General features: G+C 42.9%; 1 protein-coding gene across 2 annotated transcripts in view; it reads right to left on the reverse strand.

Annotated features, from left to right (window-relative positions):
- LOC127584941 (nuclear receptor subfamily 5 group A member 2-like) overlaps window positions 1-20,189 on the reverse strand; it is a 62,138-nt gene that overhangs the window by 11,710 nt on the left and 30,239 nt on the right. For both annotated transcript variants that reach the window (XM_052041976.1, XM_052041975.1), the window contains exons 3-4: window positions 14,522-14,663; window positions 11,427-12,082 (exon numbers count right to left, since the gene is read on the reverse strand). In XM_052041976.1, coding sequence (XP_051897936.1) covers window positions 11,427-12,082; window positions 14,522-14,663 — 798 coding nt within the window. The remainder of the gene's footprint in view (window positions 1-11,426; window positions 12,083-14,521; window positions 14,664-20,189) is intronic.

Here is a 20,189-nt window from a genome sequence, read left to right on the forward strand (position 1 = left end):
GTTCCTCCTCTCCCACTCCAAAGACATCAGTCCTTCAGCCTAAAGTATAACTTAACAAAGTAGTTTAATGTTCACACTCTCTCCCAATGTACAAAGGAAAATTCACCAGTAGAAATTGCTCTTTCTTGAACTCTGGACAATACAGGATCTACTGAGTGTGTCTCCCATCTGCTGAACACTGAACTGATCACAGTGTTGGCCTCGAGAACATCAGATGGTACAAGTTTAATACAGCACTTGTCTGGACACTTCAAGAACGGACAATGTAGGTGGTCAAGCAGGGCCCCAAATTTTCAGACACCAGACAGTGCAAGTTGCTAGGGCAACTCACTGGACAGAATTGGTTTTACAGATCAGGGTGTCTGCACCCTCGGAAATGACCAGCACCCACTACACAGTGCAGGTGCTACATTCCTCTGCTCTGAATGATCGCACTCATACCCATTGCCCCTCACTCCCCCTGCTGTCCCCAACAGAAGCCAAGTTCCCTTGCTCCCAGTGACGCTCCAGTCACACCCATTGCTCTTTCACTCTCTCTCGCTGCTCCCCACAAAAGGCAGGTACTACACACCTCCATTCCCAACCACCGGACTGACACCCACCTTCCATTTGACTCTCCCCTTGCACTGCACCTCTCTATTCACACCTACCCCACAAACAGCTTTTCTTCACTTTCCCCTGCACCACCCACTGAGTGCAGGTCCTCTGCTTCCAATGACCCATTCACACTAAACTCCCCCTCCACTCTCCCCACCTCTACACAGCAGAGGTACAGCACTCCTCCCATCCCATCTCTCTCACACACACCAACCCTTTCTTCATTCTCCCTCATCCCACCCACAGAATGAGCAGGAACACAAGAAGCTGCAGAGTAGTGGACTCAGCCCAGTACATCACGGGAATATCTCTCCCCACCATCAGTAGAGTCTACAGGAGGCGCTGCCTCAAAAAGACAACATCCATCATCAAAGATTCCCACCATCCGGGCCATGCCATCTTCTTGCAGCTACCATCGGGCAGGAGATTCAGAAGCCAAGTCCCACACCACCAGGTTCAAGAACAACTACTTCCCTTCAGCCATTCGGTTCTTGAACCAACCTGCACAACCCTAATCACTATGACTTATCAACCTATGACTACTAGGATTACTTTGGACTTTTTTTTTCTAATTGTGTATAATTTATGTTTATGTTTTTCTTGTGAATGCTGCTTATCTGACGCTATGTGCCTGTGATGCTGCTGCAAGTAAGTTTTTCATTGCAGCTGTGCACCCATGTACTTGTGCATATGATGATAAACTTGACTTTGACTACACTCATCCACCCACTCACACCAACCTTCCCTGCCATTCCCTCCTATTGTTCCCCTGACATAGCTCAGGTATCACTTCCCACACCTCCAAATGACCCCAGTCACACTCACTACCTCCCTTCATTCTCTTCTACAACCCCACACGGCACAGGTATTACATTTCCACTCAGTCGGACAATACAAGTTACTGGGTCAGGACTATCAGACGCTACACAATACGGTTATACAGTCCTTGGGTGTGGACTCTGTAGTTGTTACAGAGCACAGGTCTAGATCCTTGAACACCAGAGAGTGCATTTTAATGAGTGTGGAAATAAAAAAAAAACTGCAGATGCTGGAAATGTGAAATTTAAAAAAAAGTGCTGGACCACTCAGCAGATCAGGCACCATTTGTGGAAAGAGAAAGAGTTAATGGTCATGACTCTTGCACTTTATTGTCTACCTGCACAGCACTTTCTCTGTAACTGTAACTCTACATTCTGCATTCTGTTATTGCTTTTCTCTTTATACTACCTCGAAGTACTTGTGTTTTTCCGGGATGATATTGGGCTTCTCCAGTGTTGTTGGAGATGCACTCATCCAGGCAAGTCAAGAATGACCGATCACACCCTGTCATGGGATTATAGTCAGTGCAAAGGCTTTGATTAGTCAGGAAGTGAGTCAAACCCAGCCTCAAATATGCTCTTGCAACAATAATTATGGGGCTGGCAGTTCCTATCATTCAGGGAGGATCTGGGGTTTCATTGGGTCCCACATTCACCTTGTTTCCTGGAAATTATGATTCTTTTTCTGGAATCCAGGAATTACTGCACATCCAAAATAAAAGCAAAAAGGCAGCATCCGTGGGGAGAAAAATAGCGTGAACACTTCAGGTAGATCTCTGTAAAACTTGTAGTGTCCAGTGACTGAGAGTTCATACCCATGTAACTTTATTTTCCTGGTGTGTCAGAGTCCAGAGTGAATCTGTGTGATGGAGTGTTCTCCACTTGCTGCCTAAGTATTTCCAGAACTTTGTTTTAATTTCAAATTTCCAGCATCTGCAGTGTTTTGCTTTTTGATTGATGTACATCCCCCAATGTTCAAATAGTCATGGGATTCACTAGCGATCACACATTTCTCCGGTGTCTGTGACTTACACTGGGAATCCACATCAATAGAGGGTCTGAGTCAATGCACTGTTAATATAGTTTAATATCAATTCATCAACTGGCTTAATTTAAACAATAACATGTCATCACATGCATGATAAATGAATGGAGAAATACACCAGGTAGAACTGGGCTCAGCTATCTCTTTGCTAAAGTTTGGGAAAGATTGTTATAAACACTAGCCTTACATTAGGAAGTGCCATCAGTGGCAGCTTTGTGATAAAGATGGCATGAAGCAAAGGGATTCCCTTTCCTTGGGAAACAGGACTCTCCATCCTGTTTATTTGGATTGTCAGGGCAGTTCCTGAAAGGATACAAGCCACCATCCACCACTGAGCAGATGAACCCTTGACAAAGAATGTTCTTCCTGTTATAACTCACTTCCGCAGCTCCCCCACAACACACAACTGGTGCTTCCTAACTTCCCAGCAAAACAATGGTAGGCAGGCGACTGCCTTTTGATTTCGTTTGTTAAGGATATTGCTGATACAGATCACTGACTTGTAACAACAGCTATAACTTCCATTTATATCACACCTCATGAGTAGCAAAACTCCCTTCACAGGGGCATCATCACTTGATTCTGAGCCACAAAAGAAGATTAGGGCTGCTGTCTAAAAAGCTTGGCCAGAGCAGTAGGATTTAAGGAGGAGGGAGATTGTGAGGAGGTGGAGAGGTTTGGGAATTCTGGAGCTTGGTGCCTTGGCAGTTTAAGGCACAGCTGCCATGGGTGGAGAGATAGAAATTGAAGGTGAGAGTGAAACTGGAATCCGAGTGGTACAGTAATGGTGGACACATAGAAAACAAGAGGAGGAGTAGGCCATTCGGCCCTTCGAGTCTGCTCCTCTATTCGATATCATCAACCAAATTCAGTGCCCTGTTCCAGCTTTCCAACCACACCCCTTCATGTCTCCAGCCAACGAATGATATTTAACTCCTCCTTGAATATATTTAATGATTTGGCTTCAACCTCTTCCTGTGGTAGAGAGTTCCACAGGTTCACCACTCTCTGATCCTCCAGGTATGATCCTGACCCTGGACTTCTCAACTGTCAGGAACATCATGCATGAACCATGAAGGTTTAAATGGTTGGAGGAGATTATGATTGGAGAGGTGGGGAAGGGTGGGGGTTGGGGGTGAGACTATGAAGGTATTTGTAAAGGATAATATATTAAAGGCTTGACACCTAGATGGGAGGAAGCTACCTGTTGAGTAACATCAAAAAGGGATGGCTGATTTTAGGAATGCCACCATATGAAATAACATCAGCAGAGCTAGCAGCAGAAAAAGCAGAGCTGATGGACATTTAGAAATACTTTTCATAAACTATAGTATACTTGCTTCCTTTTAAAATCAGTGAAGTAGTGACATTTTTATGAAATAATGCGTGCAATTTGAAAAAAAAATCACATTAGCAAACTTATCTAAGATATGAGTCAATGGTAACATCTCAATATTGGAGTGTATACTTTTTACCTAATCTGATCAGGAAGCTTTCAATTTGAATGGTTGTATCTTCTTTGATGGAGGTAAATCAAATGTTCTGTCAACATATTGATAGTTTGACCTTTATATGATGTGAAGACATTTAGATGGGCTGTTAGTAGGTAATTAGGTACACTTTCTGAATACTGCATGTATGAATTACCAAAGATGAGGTATTAGCAGTCCTAAAGCACATGAAAGTGGATAAATTCCCAGGGTCTGACCAAGTGCATCCTTGGACCTTGTGGGAAGCTAGGGAAGAAATTGCAGAGGCTCTTGCAGAGATATTTTCATTGTCTTTAGCCACTAGTGAAGTTCCAGAAAGATGGAGGATGGCTAATGTTGTACAGTTATTTAAGATAACCAGGGAACTACAGGCCAGTGAGCCTGGCATCGGTGGTGGGCATTCTGTGAGACAGGATCTACCAGCATTTGGAAAGACAAGGACTGATTAAGGATAGTCAGTACGATTTTTGGACGGGAAATCATGTCTTACGAATCTGTTAGTCTTTTTGAAGAGGTAGCCATTAGGATTGATGAGGGCAGGGCGGTGGACGTTGTCTATATGGACTTTAGCAAGGCCTTTGACAAGGTCCTGCTTGGAAGGCGAGTCTAGAAGGTTAGATCACAGGGAGAGCTAGCTAAGTGGATGCATTATTGGCTTGATGGTAGGAAGCAGAGGGTGATGGTAGAAGGTTATTTCTCAGACTGGATGTCTGTGACTAGTGGTGTGTCACAGGGATTGGTGCTGGCCCATTGTTGTTCATCATTTATATAAACGATTTTGATGAGAACGTACAAGCCATGGTTAGTGAGTTTGCAGATGACACTAAAATAGGTGGTGTCGTGGACACCGAAGAAGGTTATCAAAAGTTACAAGGGGATCTTGAGCAGCTGGGCAAGTGGGCCGAGGATTGGCAAATGGCATTCAATCCAGATAAGTCCGAGGTGTTGATTTTGGGAAGTCAGACCAGGGTAGGACATTCACTGTGAACGGTAGGGCGCTGGGGAGTCCAGTCCAGAAGAAAGGTCTCAGCCCAAAATGTCGACCGTCCATTTCCCTCCACAGATGCTGCCTGACCCACTGAGTTCCTCCTGCAGTTGGTTTTTTGCTCCAGATTCCAGCATCTGCAGTCCCTCGTGTCCCCAACCGCAAATGTTAACTCTGCTTGCCCCTCCAGCTCAGTATTTCTAGCAGTCTCTTTTACTTCACATTTCTAATGCCTGCAGTTTCCTTTGATTATTTCTCATATTTTCTTATGTCACTGAAGAAGACCATTCAGTCCATCAAGTCTGGGCCAGCTCACACATATTCCCATAAATCATGTTCTCATTTATGGAGAGGAGGTACAGGAGCCTGAAGACCCATACTCAATGATTCAGGAACAGCTTCTTCCCCTCCGCCATCAGATTTCTAAATCATCCATGAACACTACCTCGTTATTCCTTTTTTTTGTTGCACTATTTATTTATTTTTGTAATTTATAGTAATTTTATGTCTTTGCACTGTACTGCTGCCACAAAACAACATATTTCACATCATACAAGTGGATGATAATAAATCTGATTCTGATACCCATTCTCCCACTTCTGTAACCTATTCTCTCACACATGTTCCTTGACTTCCCCCCAATTTTCCTGCAACCTGCCTACACCAGGGGCAGCTTACAGTAGTCAACCTACCAACAAGCACATCTTTGGGATGTGGGGGGAATCTCTGAGTTAACCCACACAGTCACAGAGAGAACATGCAACCTCCACATAGACAGCACCTGAGATCAGAATCTAAAACCAGGTGGCTGGAGCTTTGAGACAGCAGCCCTACCCACTACGTCACTGTATTGTGGTTGTCCACATCACATGGGCTCAAAACAACCCCCATTACATCAGTAAAGTGAGTGTCAATGCTCAATCCAGCCACGAAGTCACAGCTGACAGCAGTACTGAAAGGAAACTCTAGTTATCTCTATAGTTATAGGAGATTTTAAACCAATGTCTTCCTCTGCTTCACATGACGTACACGATCTGTGTCCCCGTTGGATGAGAGACAGTAAACATGTCCCTCAAACAATAAAATCAAAACAGATTATACATTGTACTGTCTCTTTCAGGAGTCTTGCTGTATATAAATAGACTGCTGTTTTTGCCCATATAACATTTCAAAGATAGTGCATTGGTTTTGAAGTGTTTTGGTCATTATGAGCACATAAATTGAACATTAATTTAATTGATTTATTTATTAGTGCTCTCTAATATGTCCTATGTTGGAAACGCTTATGGAATGTTACACATATAGTGTAGAAGATTGCCAAAGGATAGAGCAGGATATGGATCAATTGCAGATTTTTTTTTTAATTTTATATTTTATTTACAGCATGGTCCACGCCACCCATCTTAAACCCAAATTAACCTACCCGTATGTCTTTGCAATGTGGGAGGAAACCGGAGCACCCGGAGGAAACCTACGCAGACACGGGAGAACGTACAAACTCCTTACAGACAGCGACGGGAATCAAACTCCGATTGCTGGCGCTGTAATAGCATCGCGCTGACCGCTACGTTACCGTGTCGTATAGGTGGAGAGTTGGCAGATGGAGTTTAATCTGGCCAAATGCGAGGTGTTGCACTTTGGGAGATCAAATGTAAAGGGACAGTACACAGTTAATGTCAGGACCCTTAACAGTGTTGATGTACAGAGGGACCTTGGGGTCCAAGTCCACGGCTGCCTGAAAGTGGCTGCACAAGTTGATAGGGTAGTAAAGGAGGCATATGGCATGCTTGTCTTTATTAGTCAAGGTATTGAGTTCAAGTGTCAGGAAGTTATATTGCAGGTTTATAAAACGCTGGCTAGGCTGCATCTGGAGCATTGTATTCAATTCTGGTTGCCCCATTATAGGAAAGACGTGGAGGCTTTGGAGAGGGTGCAGAAGAGGTTTACCAGGATGCTGCCTGGAGTAGAGGGCATGTGCTATGGAGAGAGGTTCGACAAACTTGAGATGTTTTCTCTAGAGCTGCAGAGGCTGAAGGGAGACCTGATGGAAATTTATAAAATTATGAGGGGCATAGACAGTCAGTATCTTTTTCCCAGGGTTGAAATATCTAATACTAGAGGGTACGCATTTAAGGCAAGAGGAGGCAAGTTCAAAGGAGATGTGCGGGGCAAGTTTTTTTTTACACAGAGTGGTGGGTGCCTGGAATGCGCTGCCAAGGGTGGTAGTGGAGGCAAATATGATAAAGGGGTTTAAGAGTCTGTTAGATAGGCACGTGAATATGCAGAGAATGGAGGGATATGGACTTGTGTAGGCAGAAGGGATTAGTTTAGCAGGCTTTTAGTTATTGTCTAATTAGTTCAGTACGATATCATGTGCTGAAGGGCCTGTTCCTGTGCTGTACTGTTCTATGTTCTATATATCTAGGAGTACGAGTGCATATTTCATTGAAAGCAGCCTCACAGATAGGGTAGTAAAGAAGGCATTTAGCATGCTGGCCTTCATCAGTCAGGGCGTTGAGTATAGGAGTCGGGACATTATGTTGCAGTTGTATAAGCTGTTGGTGAGGCCGCACTTGGAGTACTATGTACAGTTTTAGTCACCCTGTTATAGAAAAGACATGCTTAAACTGGAAAGAGTGCAGAGAAGATTTATGAGGATGTTGCCAGACCTAGAGGACCTGAGTTGTCGGGAAAGGTTGGCCAGGCTCGGTCTTTATTCCTTGGAACGCAGCAGAAAGAAGGGCAACCTTAAAGAAGTGTTTAAAATTATGAGAGGCAAAGATAAGGTGGATGGTAACAGCCTTTTCCCCAGGGTAGGGGAGTCCAAAACTGGGGGGCATAAGTTTATGGTGAGAGGGGAAAGATTTAAAAAGGACCTGAGTGGCAACTTTTTCCACACAGATTGTGGTGAGTATATTGAATAAGGAAGTGGTTGAGACAGTACAATAGTATCATTTAAGAAGCACTTGGATAGATACATGGAGGGGCAGGGTTTAAAGGGATATGGGCCAAATGCAGGAAATTGGGACTAGTTGGGTGGACATCATGGTCGGAATGGACTGGTTGGGCTGAAAGGCCTGTATCAGTGCTGTATTGCTCTGTGGATCTATATCACAAATGGTCTGTCACTCATTTATCACACATGCTCTGTTACATCCACTGTGTCACACACACTGTCGCATGCACGTTACAGCACACTGAGTCTCGCACACGATGCCACACGCACGATGTAACACATGCACAACACTTCATTTGGACAATCCCAGAAGCAGTTAGCAAACATTTTTTTACTAAAGACGTTAAAATTAAACCAACAATTGCAGGTACAAAAAGAGGCAGAAGTGAGTGAGGAACTAAAATTGTTGTAAAATTAATAGGAAAACTGCAAGACAAATTAATGACACTACGGACTGACTAATCCTTTGCACTCTGAGTTTCCGTGAGTTGATTAGAGAGAAAGTGGATACATATATTACCATCTTCAAAAATTTCCTAGATTGTGGACAAGCCCAGTGAATTGGAAAATATCAAAGTCACATCTCAGTTCAAGAAAGGAGGGAGGGGAGAACAGTCCAGTTAGCCAAGTATCAGTTGTAAGGGAAGTGCTGGAACCCAGGATGAAAAATACATCAAAAGATGCTTGGAAAAGCAGGACATGATTTATCGAGATTGTTTTATGCAAGGAATATTGTATAACTAGCAGGATAGATAGAGTGGAGCCTATGGATAAATACGTTTGGTGTCTGACAGGGTGCCAAATTAAGGGTTAATGCATAAAATACTCATTGGCGATGGCGAGCATTGATGAAGGGTTGGTTAAGAGGCAGCAACAATGGATAGTGAGAAATGGGTCATTTTTCAGCTTGCAAGCTTTACGTAATGGGGTATGATAACCTACACATCAAGGAGAAATTCAGGGACTTGGTGTAATGTATCCAAAGTTGCTGACCCTACAAAGAAAAGTGGGAAAGTAAGTTCTGTGGTGGATGCAACAAAATGTCTGCTAAAGGATACAGGCAGGTTACGCGATTGGGCAAAAGATGGCAGATGGAGCCTGATGTGGGAAGTGTGAGGTTATCCACTTTGGTGGGAAGAATTTAAAAATTGCACAAGGCCATTAAATGTTGATGGTCAGATGGGTGCCTCCTTACCTCAAACATAGAAAGTTAGCATGCAGATAGAACAAGTAATGGAGATGCCAAGTGCAATGATGGCCTTTATTGGAAGCAGGATGTGGAGTACAAGAGTCAGGAAGTCTTGCTACAACTGGTGAGACCACACCTGGAGGGAAGTGGACAGTTTTTCTCTCCTAGTTTAAGGCAGGATTTTCTTTCCTTAAGGGCAAGGAAGGGTTATTAGATTGATTGCTGAGGTAAAGGGTTGTCAGATCATGAAAGATCAAGCAGAATCAACCTATAATGTATGATATTCAGAAGAATAATGGGCGATCTAATATTTTGATGAGACGCGGGGGGAGATGTAGGAGGATGATTTTCATAGTGTGGCCAAGCACTAAGTACAGATTCAGGATAAGGGATTGAACCCCTAGGACTGAGGTGATGAGGATTTTCTTGAATCTTGGAATTGGGTAACACAGAGAGCTGTGAATACTGCATCATAAGACTGAGCTAAGGTCTGCACTACAGGGCAACCAAGATCAGGCTGAAACCAAAGATCAGATATGATTGAGTCAATTGTGGAACAAATTCAATGGGTTGAATGCCTTAGTCCTGATCCTAATTCTTACGCATGTTCTGTTCACATGTAACAGAGCACATGGGACTATCCATCCATGTCACGTATGCCTTATAATAATAACAATGAAAGGGCGTAATGGACCACTTGGAGAGGTTTTGGAATGAGGTACTTTATTCCTTCACGAGGTGTGGACGTCGCTCACAATGCCAGAACTTATTGTCTATCCCTCATTGTCCTTGAACTAAGCGGCACTTTAGAGCCAATCACATTGGTGGGTCTGGAGTCACGTATAGGTCAGTAGGTCTCCTCCTCTGAAGACATTAGAGAACCTGATAGATTTTTACAACAATTCAGTAGTTAATGGTAATCAATATTGAGAGCAGATTTCTTTAAATTCCAGCTTTACCTAATTCCATGAATTTAAATTCCTAGCCACTATGGTGGGATTTCACCTGATTGCTAATCTGTGGCCCAGAATACTGACTGCTAATTCAGTAACCTAGGTAAATCCTTTATCAGTTAAAATTTTAAGCCAATACTACTTGTGTTCATTATGATCACGAGAAATCACAGAAGTAAAGATTCATTGCTTGGTCAATGATTTTATTAAATCAATTGTATGGCTTATGATGTGATCTAAGTAAATATTAATGTTACTACATTTAACAGACCTGAACTTGCTTTTTTTTTAATGGTGGGTTTCATCAGCTGTTAGGCACTTGGGTATGGCAGCACACCTATGTTACATAGCTATGGTCATGTCACGAGGCTAATAATTCAAGTGGCCTGGAGTAAGGATTTGGGATTGTGTTCGAATCCCACCACAGGATCTGGGGAATTTAAATTCAGCATTAAATACATTTGAAGTTAAAACTCATAACACTGACTGAGATTACCACTTAAAAACTGCCTAATATCCTTCAGAATCTCTTCTAACAATCAATGAAATCAACTCTTGTTTTAAGGGCCTGAGATGCTGCCGCAAGTAGGTTTTTCACTGTACCTGTGCATTAACGTACTTGTGCATTTGACAATAAACTCGACTTTGACTTGACTCTAGATCCGTGACCTAACTTCATATTCTTTCCTGGCATTCCTTGGGACTTTTAGTTATCAAAAAACCTCTCAGTCTCAGGTTTAACATTAACAATTGACCTGACATCAATTACTGTTTGCAGATAAAATGTTTCAAATTTGTCCCTCATTTCGTTTGTAGACCAAACTTCACCTTATAGAGTCATAGTCACACAGCACGGAAACAGATTCTTCAGCCCACTGAGAGTCCTTACTGACTGTCAACACCAATCCCATTTTATTCTCCCCACATTCCCATCAACTCCCTCCAGATTCTACCACTCAAATACACACCAAAAACAATTTACAGTGGCCAATTATCCCACCAACCTGCATGCCTTTGAAGTGTGGGAGGAAACTGGAGCACCCGGAGGAAGTCCATGAGATCACAAGGAGAATATGCAAACTCCACACAGACAGCGCCAGAGGTCAGGATCGAACCCAGGTCACTGGAGCTGTGAGGCAGCAGCTCTGTTAGCTATGCCACTGTGCTGCTCTAAAGGCCCAGCTCTAATTTTAAGAATATATCCCCTGGACGAGAGAAGCATATCTCCTGTCCTTACATGGTGTGGTCTATGTTACTCCAGAAAAGCACTAGCCAGCCAATGATTTCCAGAGCAATTAGGGGTGAGTACTTAATGCTCTCCTTGCCAGTGACATGTGCATTCCATGAGTAAAACAAGGTTGGCATCATAAAATTTCTTTGGGTTATGCTTTACCTTCAGTTCCTTGAAGTAGATACTGCTTCTGGCCCACTCCACCAAGGAGAACAAGGTTTGATCGGCCATCTTGCACATGATTCCGAAGGTGTTGAGCCTCTCATGTTTCCCTCTGGAGGTCTGCTCTTGCTGCAGGTAGTTCAAGATCTTCACTCGGACCTGCGCCTCATCTGGCTCACACTTTACCAACTCCTGCATCAACTGTGGTACGGCTGCAGTTGAGCTGGGCCTGTAGGCCACAATGTAGGGGTTGCCAAGCAACGACTCCTGGGAGCCTGAGTAACTGGGGTCCATGTACTCTGACTTGACATGACAGCTTGGGAAGGGGCTGCATAGTTGGTACCCTGCCATGGTGCCATGAGCTGCGATTGACATATTGACCGGCAAGGAGCCAATCAAGCTGCCATCCTGGTCTCCTGTTGGTGATGATAGGCTGTTGTAACTTAAGGATAAGCATCTGGATGCTGAGTGCAGGCTTTCACTGCTGATGGACCCACTCAGGTCTGTTGGAAGGCTTTGCATCATATACGTGGTGGGATCCAGCTTAACTCTGTTGCCATGGACAAGAGCCTTCTTCTGTTGCTTTAACGCCCTGTCTTGCTTGTACAAGGGTCCAAACTTATTGCGGCCACCGCGCATACGATCTGCTCTCACAGCTGTAAGAGGAAACATTACCAGTTATTAGGGCACAAGTAAACACAGGTGCAGTTTGGAAACCACCTTACTATTGGAGCCTTACTTTCAGCTACTAACGTTGCCTCCCCACTACCCCCCATGGAATTTCCTTCCTAAACCTCTTCAGTTCTCTTTTATATTTAAAACGCACTTCTCTGATCTCTGTTATCATCGTATCTCCTAATGTGTCTTGGTGTCTTTTTGTTGCTGACATTTCTGTGAAGCAGATTGAGATACCTTAGTTGAATTAAACACACAAGATAAATAGAACAAATTTGTTATTTTATAAATTAGGGGCCTAATGATTCTTGTAATATTTTCCATCCACTTTCCTCTTTCTCCTTTCCTTCCTCTCCCATCTTCACCCCACGATTCTCAGCAAAGGCCAGTTTGCAAGGGGCACACTCCTCTTCAGCTCAAAGGGAGATCTTTCCCCTCCACCCTCCTACCCAAGACTCATTGTTCTGCATAAGCAGCTTAGAACATAGTCAGGCTAGTGAGGGTCATCACTTGAGCCCAATCCAGTTTGCGCCTAACCTTCAGTTTTTGGGGCTAAGTCCTCAAACCCGGTTGAGCCTGTGAATCACATGGGTTTGGGTGTGTGGAGTGAGGTGTTAGGTAGCACAGTGACAGGTGTGATTTTGACTAAAAAGGTGTTCAATCATGATTCCATGGATGGTAGCTTTAACTATTGGTTCCTCAGCCAAACATATACCTCAAATGTTCCTCTTGTACAGAGCAGTATTGCATCAACACATGATCAGCAGGGAAAAACTAACCTTCCTCACAATGGTCCAAAGCAGCTCACATTCCCTAATGGTGGGTGAACAATCCAGGATGAGAAAAGAGGAATTGTAATCCAAGGAAGTATCATCCATCACAAAATCCTCCACACTGAGAGGTGGATGAGGAGAAAAATGTCTCCTTAGCTTATGGATATATTGCACCGTACAACACTTGAGGCTAGGTGTCAGTCTTTGTGTATTGTGATAGAGAGATGGTGATGCACTTTAAGCAGGAGCAAGTGACTAAGACCTTTCTCTTCCAGCGAGGTTACCCAAGGCACCATGGCAGTAAAGAAGATTGACCAGCGAATCTTGGTTCTTTGTCCTCAGACAGAATGATATGGAAAACTGCAATTGTCTAAATACTGTCTACTTAGAGGGGCAGGATTGGCCAGAAGGAATTGCTACAGATCATCTGCAACCAAAATGGAAAGACAGAATAGGTTTGGATGTGAATGTGGGAGGGACGATTAGTAGGTTTGTGAATAACATGAAAACTGGTAGTGTTGTGAAGAGTGAGGAAGTTTGTCTAGAACTATCATAGGATACATATTAGCTGGAAAGTTGGGCAGAGTGCTGGCAGATGGAATTTACCTCTGATAAGTGATGTATTTTGGGAAGTCAAATAGGGGTAGAACATATATAGCAAATAGTAGGGCATTAGGGGATATTGGTGAACATAGAGACCTTGGGGTTCAAGTCCATCATTCCCTGAAAGTAGCAGCACAGGTCAATGGGGTGGTGAAGAAGATATATGGCACGTTTGCCTTCATAGGTCAGGACATAGAATAGAAGAATTGGAACATTATGTTGCAACTTTGCAAAAGACTGTTTAGGTCGCTCTTGAAGTTTGGTGTGCAGTTCTAGTTACCACACTATAGGAAGGATGTGATTGCACTGGAGAGGGTGCAGAGGAGATTCACCAGGATGTTGCCCGGATTGGAGGACTTTAGTTATCAAGAGAGATTGGATAGGCTGGGCTTGTTTTCCCTGAGCAAAAAAGGCTTACAGGTGACCAGATAGAGGTTTATCAGATTATGAGAGGCACATATAGGGTAGATAGAATCTTTTTTCCCATAGTAGTGGTATCTAAAACAAGAGGGCATATGCTTATAGGTTTTAAAGGATATCTGAGGGTTTTTTTTTTACACACAGAGTCGTTCATATTTAGAATGTGCTACCAGAGGAGGTGATGGAATCAGATACAATTACCATGTTTGGACAGACACTTAAATAAGCAGAGTATAGAAGGATACAGACCTAATGAAGGAAAATGTGACTAACGTAGATGGACCAAAAGGTTGGCAGGGACTTTGTGGGTTGAAGGGCCTGTTTCAGTGCTGTACATCTCTATGACTCTATATAGGTAAATATGACAAATTTCTTCACCAAAAGGACTTAGGCAAAGTAATCCTGTCCTGATTAAGGTTTCTCAGACTTGCTTTTTTTTTTACTTTAAGTTCCAGATGAATTTAACTACCGGAATTTAAATTCCTCAGATACCATGATGTGATTCAAATCAATTCCTGAGTCAATGGTCCAGAACTGTGGCTACTAGTGTAACAAATTAACCAGTACACCACCATATCCCTGGTTACTGCTGTGTGCAAAAGTACGTGTGAAGTATATAAATACCTTCCAGCTTCATCCCCACAGTCAGACACTTCTGAAATCGACAGTAAGGACAACGCTTCCTCTGGGTTTTGTCAATCTGACAGTTCTGGTTTTCCACACAGGTGTAGTGTTTATTGTTCTGAACTGTGCGCTTAAAGAAGCCCTAAAAATAGAAGAATACACATGGCTTCTTAATTTAGTTAATCAACAACATTTCCTCTGAGATGTGGAGAGGCAGCTGCCTTTACAAGGCATACGTCAGGCGAGGAAGTCATGCTTTGACCTCTCGCTTCCAGCCAGAGATTTTGACTGTTTCCGTCAGACCATCATAGGGCTTTTTTAGCCCATGACATAATTATTGGCCTACTTCTGTGTATTTGATTCTGCTCAGAACGTGTCTGCTCCATGCATTACCTGTAGGTGGTTGAACGGGAGAAATGCAGCCATGGTCCGTAGCAGACCACACCATTGGCTTTGCTACCATGAGATCAAATCATGCCTCAACAAGTTGTGAATTCAACATTTCAGGAAAGAGAACTGTTAAGTTTGTTTTACTCTTCTACATGTCTTGAGACCATGAACCATCAGGTTCTTGAACCAATCTGCACAACCCTAACCCTACCTCAGCAACGGAACACTATGGACCACCTCTTGCACTACCGTGGACTTGTTTCTAATTATGTTCCTGCAGTAATGTGTCGGTTTGCACATTTCTTTTCACTGTCTTGTATAATTTATGTACGGTTTATGTTCTGTGTGTTTTATGAATCTATGTGCCTGTGATGCTGCTGCAAGCAAGTTTTTCACTGTACCTGTACCTCACTGTACTTGTGCACATGATAATAAACTCGACTTGACTTTATTGCCCAACCCTAATTGCCCGTTGAACCATTTGTCTTTCAACACCACATCAAAGGACCATTCAGAGTTTATCATGCTACCGCATGTCTAGAGTCACAAAGAGATCAAATGAGGGCAGCAGCATTCTTTCCCTGAACCACACTCATAAACCAGTGCGATTTTACAACAAAGTCATTTCATGGTCACCATTGTCGATACACCTTTTTTAATTCTAACTTACTTAACTAAATTTTGATGTTCCACACTTAGATTTGAACTCCTGTCTCCAGACGATTTGTCTGATCTTCTGGTAATCAATCAGTATAAGGGCAATAGAGTCATATAGTTATACAGCATAGAAACAGGCTGTTCGGCTCAACTCATCCAAACGGCCAAGGTGCCTACCTGAGCTAGTCCCACTTACCTGCATTTGGCCGATATCCCTCTAAACCTTTCCTATCCATGTACCTGTCCAAATGGTTCACTAACGTCCTGAATGGGAAGCTTTCCACCACCTACTCTCTGGTTTGGTTTGCATAACTCCGATCCCATTGTACTCCAAACCATCGTTTCTGGAAGGATATGGGATCTAAATTCCTCTTGGGCTTTTGAACCCTAGTGGAAAAAAAACATTGAGCTGAAATCAAAACTGTTGCCAATTTGCTATTGCCCATTTTGTGCCTTTTTGCAAAATGAGCAATCTGAATCACTGTGTTATTTTGGGAGTTCTGGTCACCCCATGTGGAGGCTTTGGAGAGGGTGCAGAAGAGGTTCACCAGGATGCTGCCTGGATTAGAGAGTATTAGTTATAAGGAGAGGTTGGACAAACTTGGATTGTTTTCTCTGGAACATCAGAGCATCTATCAGGGAGACCTGATAGAAGTTTATAAGATTATAAGAGGCATAGATAGGGTAGATAGACAGAGTCTTTTATCCAGGGGAGTAATGTCAAATAGCAGAGGAAATAGCTTTAAGGTGAGAGGGGGAAAGTTTACAGGAGATGTGCAAGGGTAAGTTTTTTTGATGCACAGAAAGTGATGGGTGCCTGGAACATGCTGCCAGGGGTGGTGATGGAAGAAGACACGATAGCGGCATTTAAGAGGCATCTAGACAGGCACATGAACATGATGGGAATGGAGGGATATGGATCATGTGCAGGCAGACAGGTCTAGTTTAATTTAGCATCAGTCAGCAGAGATATTGTGGGCCAAAGGGCCATTTCCTCTGCTGTACTATTCTATGTTCTGAGCAGAGGAATTTCATGCAAATTCAATGATGTTTTCATTGCTAAGATTACTTTGCGACCTTTGAACTATCATGAGTGCCTCACGCAGGGAATGCAGATACACCAGTAAGCCACACACCACATTAACTGAGGATGGGCTTCAATTCATGGTTTGACACTGCCACACAACAGGAGATGTGTCTGTTCATTTTTTTCTGGTGACAACACTTCAGAACCTGCTTTCATGTTCCACAGCACTTGTGAATCCTGTATTGGGGCGGTGGTGAGTGTTGGGGGATGGTGGGACAGTGGGATGGTGATTATTTTCCATCAGCTATTTCCACAAACTGTGTAAATAGCTGATGGAAAATGATCTCCATTCCACTGCGTCCTTTTGAACTCTAGTTAACAACTCTCATTATCGCTGTACAGGGAACCTAGCAGTAGACCTTTGATTTGTAGACGATAATTAAGTTGCTGATATATATGATAGACCTGGAACTTTTGTTCTCCTCAGTATTTTGATAGTCACTGTATAGTACAAAGTCCTCCTGCGACTTTACACTGGGACACAGAGGAATTCTGCCTTCTTTGCCTCTTACCAAAGAGACAGTGGTCCTTTCCTCAATAGTTCCCAGCTCTAGGGACTCAATAGTGCTGCACCAAATCATTGTGGCTCACCAATATGGCATGTGGCATGTTACTGGCACACAGTACTGACTATGCTGCATCCCAAGTTAGGTAGGATGCCAAAGCCTGAACCAACAACTTTGCTTATGTATTTTGGAGGCTCCTTTGTGAAATTCATCTGTGACTGATTATAGAACACCCCACTAACCCTGTGTGGACAGTCACTGTCAATAACCACATACACAAAATGCTGGAGCAACTCAGCAGGTCAGGCAGCATCTATGGAGGGAAATGAACAGTTGACATTTTGGGTCGAAACTGTTCGAGACCCAAAATGTCGACTGTTCATTTCCCTCCATAGAATCTGCCTGACCTGCTGAGTTCCTCCAGCATCTTGTGTGCGTTGCTCCAGATTTTCAGCCTCTAGAGTCTCTCTTGTGACTGCCATAACCACGCCTTCATTAGTGACAGCTGCCCTTGGCATTGTCACTGGGGCTCCCATGGAATGAGTTTCTCAGCAGCTAAAGGATGAAAAGATTCCCTGTTCATTGCAGCATACACTGGAAAGTGTTTGAGCAGCATTCAGGCAGTTGCAAAGCTACCCATCAAATCTCTGAAGGTCAGCAGTGTCTCTTTAAATAGACGCAAATGCAACAAACTAGCACAAGGTTCTCCTTGTGGCACAGATACACATTTCTCTCAAAAACACTCACTTCTGTGGCTATGGGAGGAAATATACAACTAGCGGTATCATAAAGTGGATGACTGACATTGGTAAAATAGTACACATGCTAATGTGAATTAAACATGGAAGTGGCTGGAATAATTTCCTGGCATGATTTCATTTGTAAAAGATCATTAGTGTGACCTAACCAATGTTCCCCATGATTCGCACTTTAAAAACTCTGCATCAATTGATCCAGTTTCTAAGCTCTCAAATTTTTAAAAATCTCAGTTTTGTTTTTAAATCTCTCCACTACCCTCCTGCCAACTCCCTTACTCTGTAACCTCCTCCAGCCCATACAACTCTCCAAGTTTGCAACCCTACATTTCTGGCCTCTTGCACACCCTAAATTTAATCTCACCACCCATGGCAGTTGTACCATGGAATTCCTCCTTAAAGCTCTCTGCCTCACTAACATTCTCTCCTCCTTTAAGATGCCCTTTAAAACCTGTCACTTTTTGTCCAAGCTTTTGCTCGCCTGCGCTGATACGTCCTACATTGACTTGGTGTCAAATTGGCTTTGATAATGCTCCTGTAAAATTCCTTGGGACATTTCACTGTGTTTGATGTTGTAATAAATACAAGGTTGTATTTAACACTTATTTGTTGATCCATTAGTGCTGAAGGTTGGTTGGAAAAAGAACAAAGAACATTGTGAACTTTTTCCTATACAGGGACTTCCCAGGTTATGAACAATGTGACTTATGGAAATCTCACTTTAAACAAATTCTCCTATACACTTATAAGCATTTTTCAAGTTAGTAATAATAACAACAATAAAACGTTTCATCGTATTCATTGATGACTGGATATAGTATACATTCTGTTAGTTTAATTATGGGTAGTATTGGGGTGATTATTCAATGAAATAAAATTATAACAAGTGTTATACTGAGAAGATTCGATACGTCACCAAAGACCCACAAATTTCTATAGATGTACGGTGGAGAGCATTCTGACAGGTTGCATCACCGCCTGGTGTGGAGGCTCCAATGCACAGGATCACAAGAGGCTGCAGAGGGTTATAGACTCAGCCAGCTCCATCACGGGCACAACCCTCCCCACCATCAAGGACATAGTCAAGAGGCGGTGCCTCAATAAGGTGGCATCCGTCACTAAGGACCCTCACAATCGGGGACACACTCTCTTCTCATTACTACCAGCGGGGAGGAGGTACAGGAGCCTGAAGACCCACACTCAACGATTCAGAAACAGAGTTTTCCCCTCTGCCATCAGATTTCTGAATGGTCCACCAACCCATGAACACTACCTCGTCATTCTTTCTTTTGTGCACTATTTATTTATTTTTGTAATTTACGGTAACTTTTATGTCCTTGCACTGTGCTGTTGCTGCAAAACAACATATTTCACGACATATAAGTCAGTGATAATAAATCTGATTCTGATTTACAGATGACAAGTGTTGAACTGACATGGGGAAAATGGCTTACAGACAGTTTTCTGGAACAGAACCCTTATGTAACCTGGAGACAGATATATCTGTGTTATATTAGACACGAGACTGCTTGACAAGAGCAGTTGAAACAAATATTTATTGTTCAGCAGTGGAGTGCATTGCAAAGAAAACTGCAAATCATTTTAAAAAAACTATAATTAATGAGTGTCTTTTTTAAGGGCTTGTTGCCATTGTTTTCTCAATCCATCAGGACTCACTAGAAAGGAACTTCCTGTTTATGAACATTGTTTGACAGTGTCATATCTCTCCTCACTAACCTCTGTGTTAATTTGTCAGTAAACAAATCCTGTGTAGGCAGCAAAACGCCTGTTAAGCAGATTGTTCCTGGATATGACAATGGGTGTCCCTCCCCCATTGGCCTCTCCGTCAGGAGAGTGTCTGAGGTCAGTAGTGTTCCTCCAATATTAGGACAGTGGGATCAGTTACATCAAATAGACTGCAACAGTTCAAGAGGGCACCAATTTCTTGAGGACAACTGGGGATGGGTAATAAATACTGATTTTGCCAGTGGTCAGTGGTATTTGGTGAATGAAATTATCTGGTTCCAGGGAGCATCACAAGGAAGAAAAAAAGGTCTTTATGTCCTTGGTATACAGGTAGCAGCAAAGCAGTTAGATCACTGTATGAGCAATCTAATAATCCAGAATTAACAATCCAGAGATACTAGTTCATATCTTATTATGTATTTTTTTTAAATTTTATTTACAGCGTGGTAACAGGCCCTTCTGGCCCAACGAGTACGCGCTGCCCATTTTAAACCTAAATTAACCTACCCGTACATCTTTGGAATGTG

Source organism: Pristis pectinata, chromosome 31, assembly GCF_009764475.1.
Source record: "Pristis pectinata isolate sPriPec2 chromosome 31, sPriPec2.1.pri, whole genome shotgun sequence".
NCBI lineage: Eukaryota > Metazoa > Chordata > Chondrichthyes > Rhinopristiformes > Pristidae > Pristis > Pristis pectinata.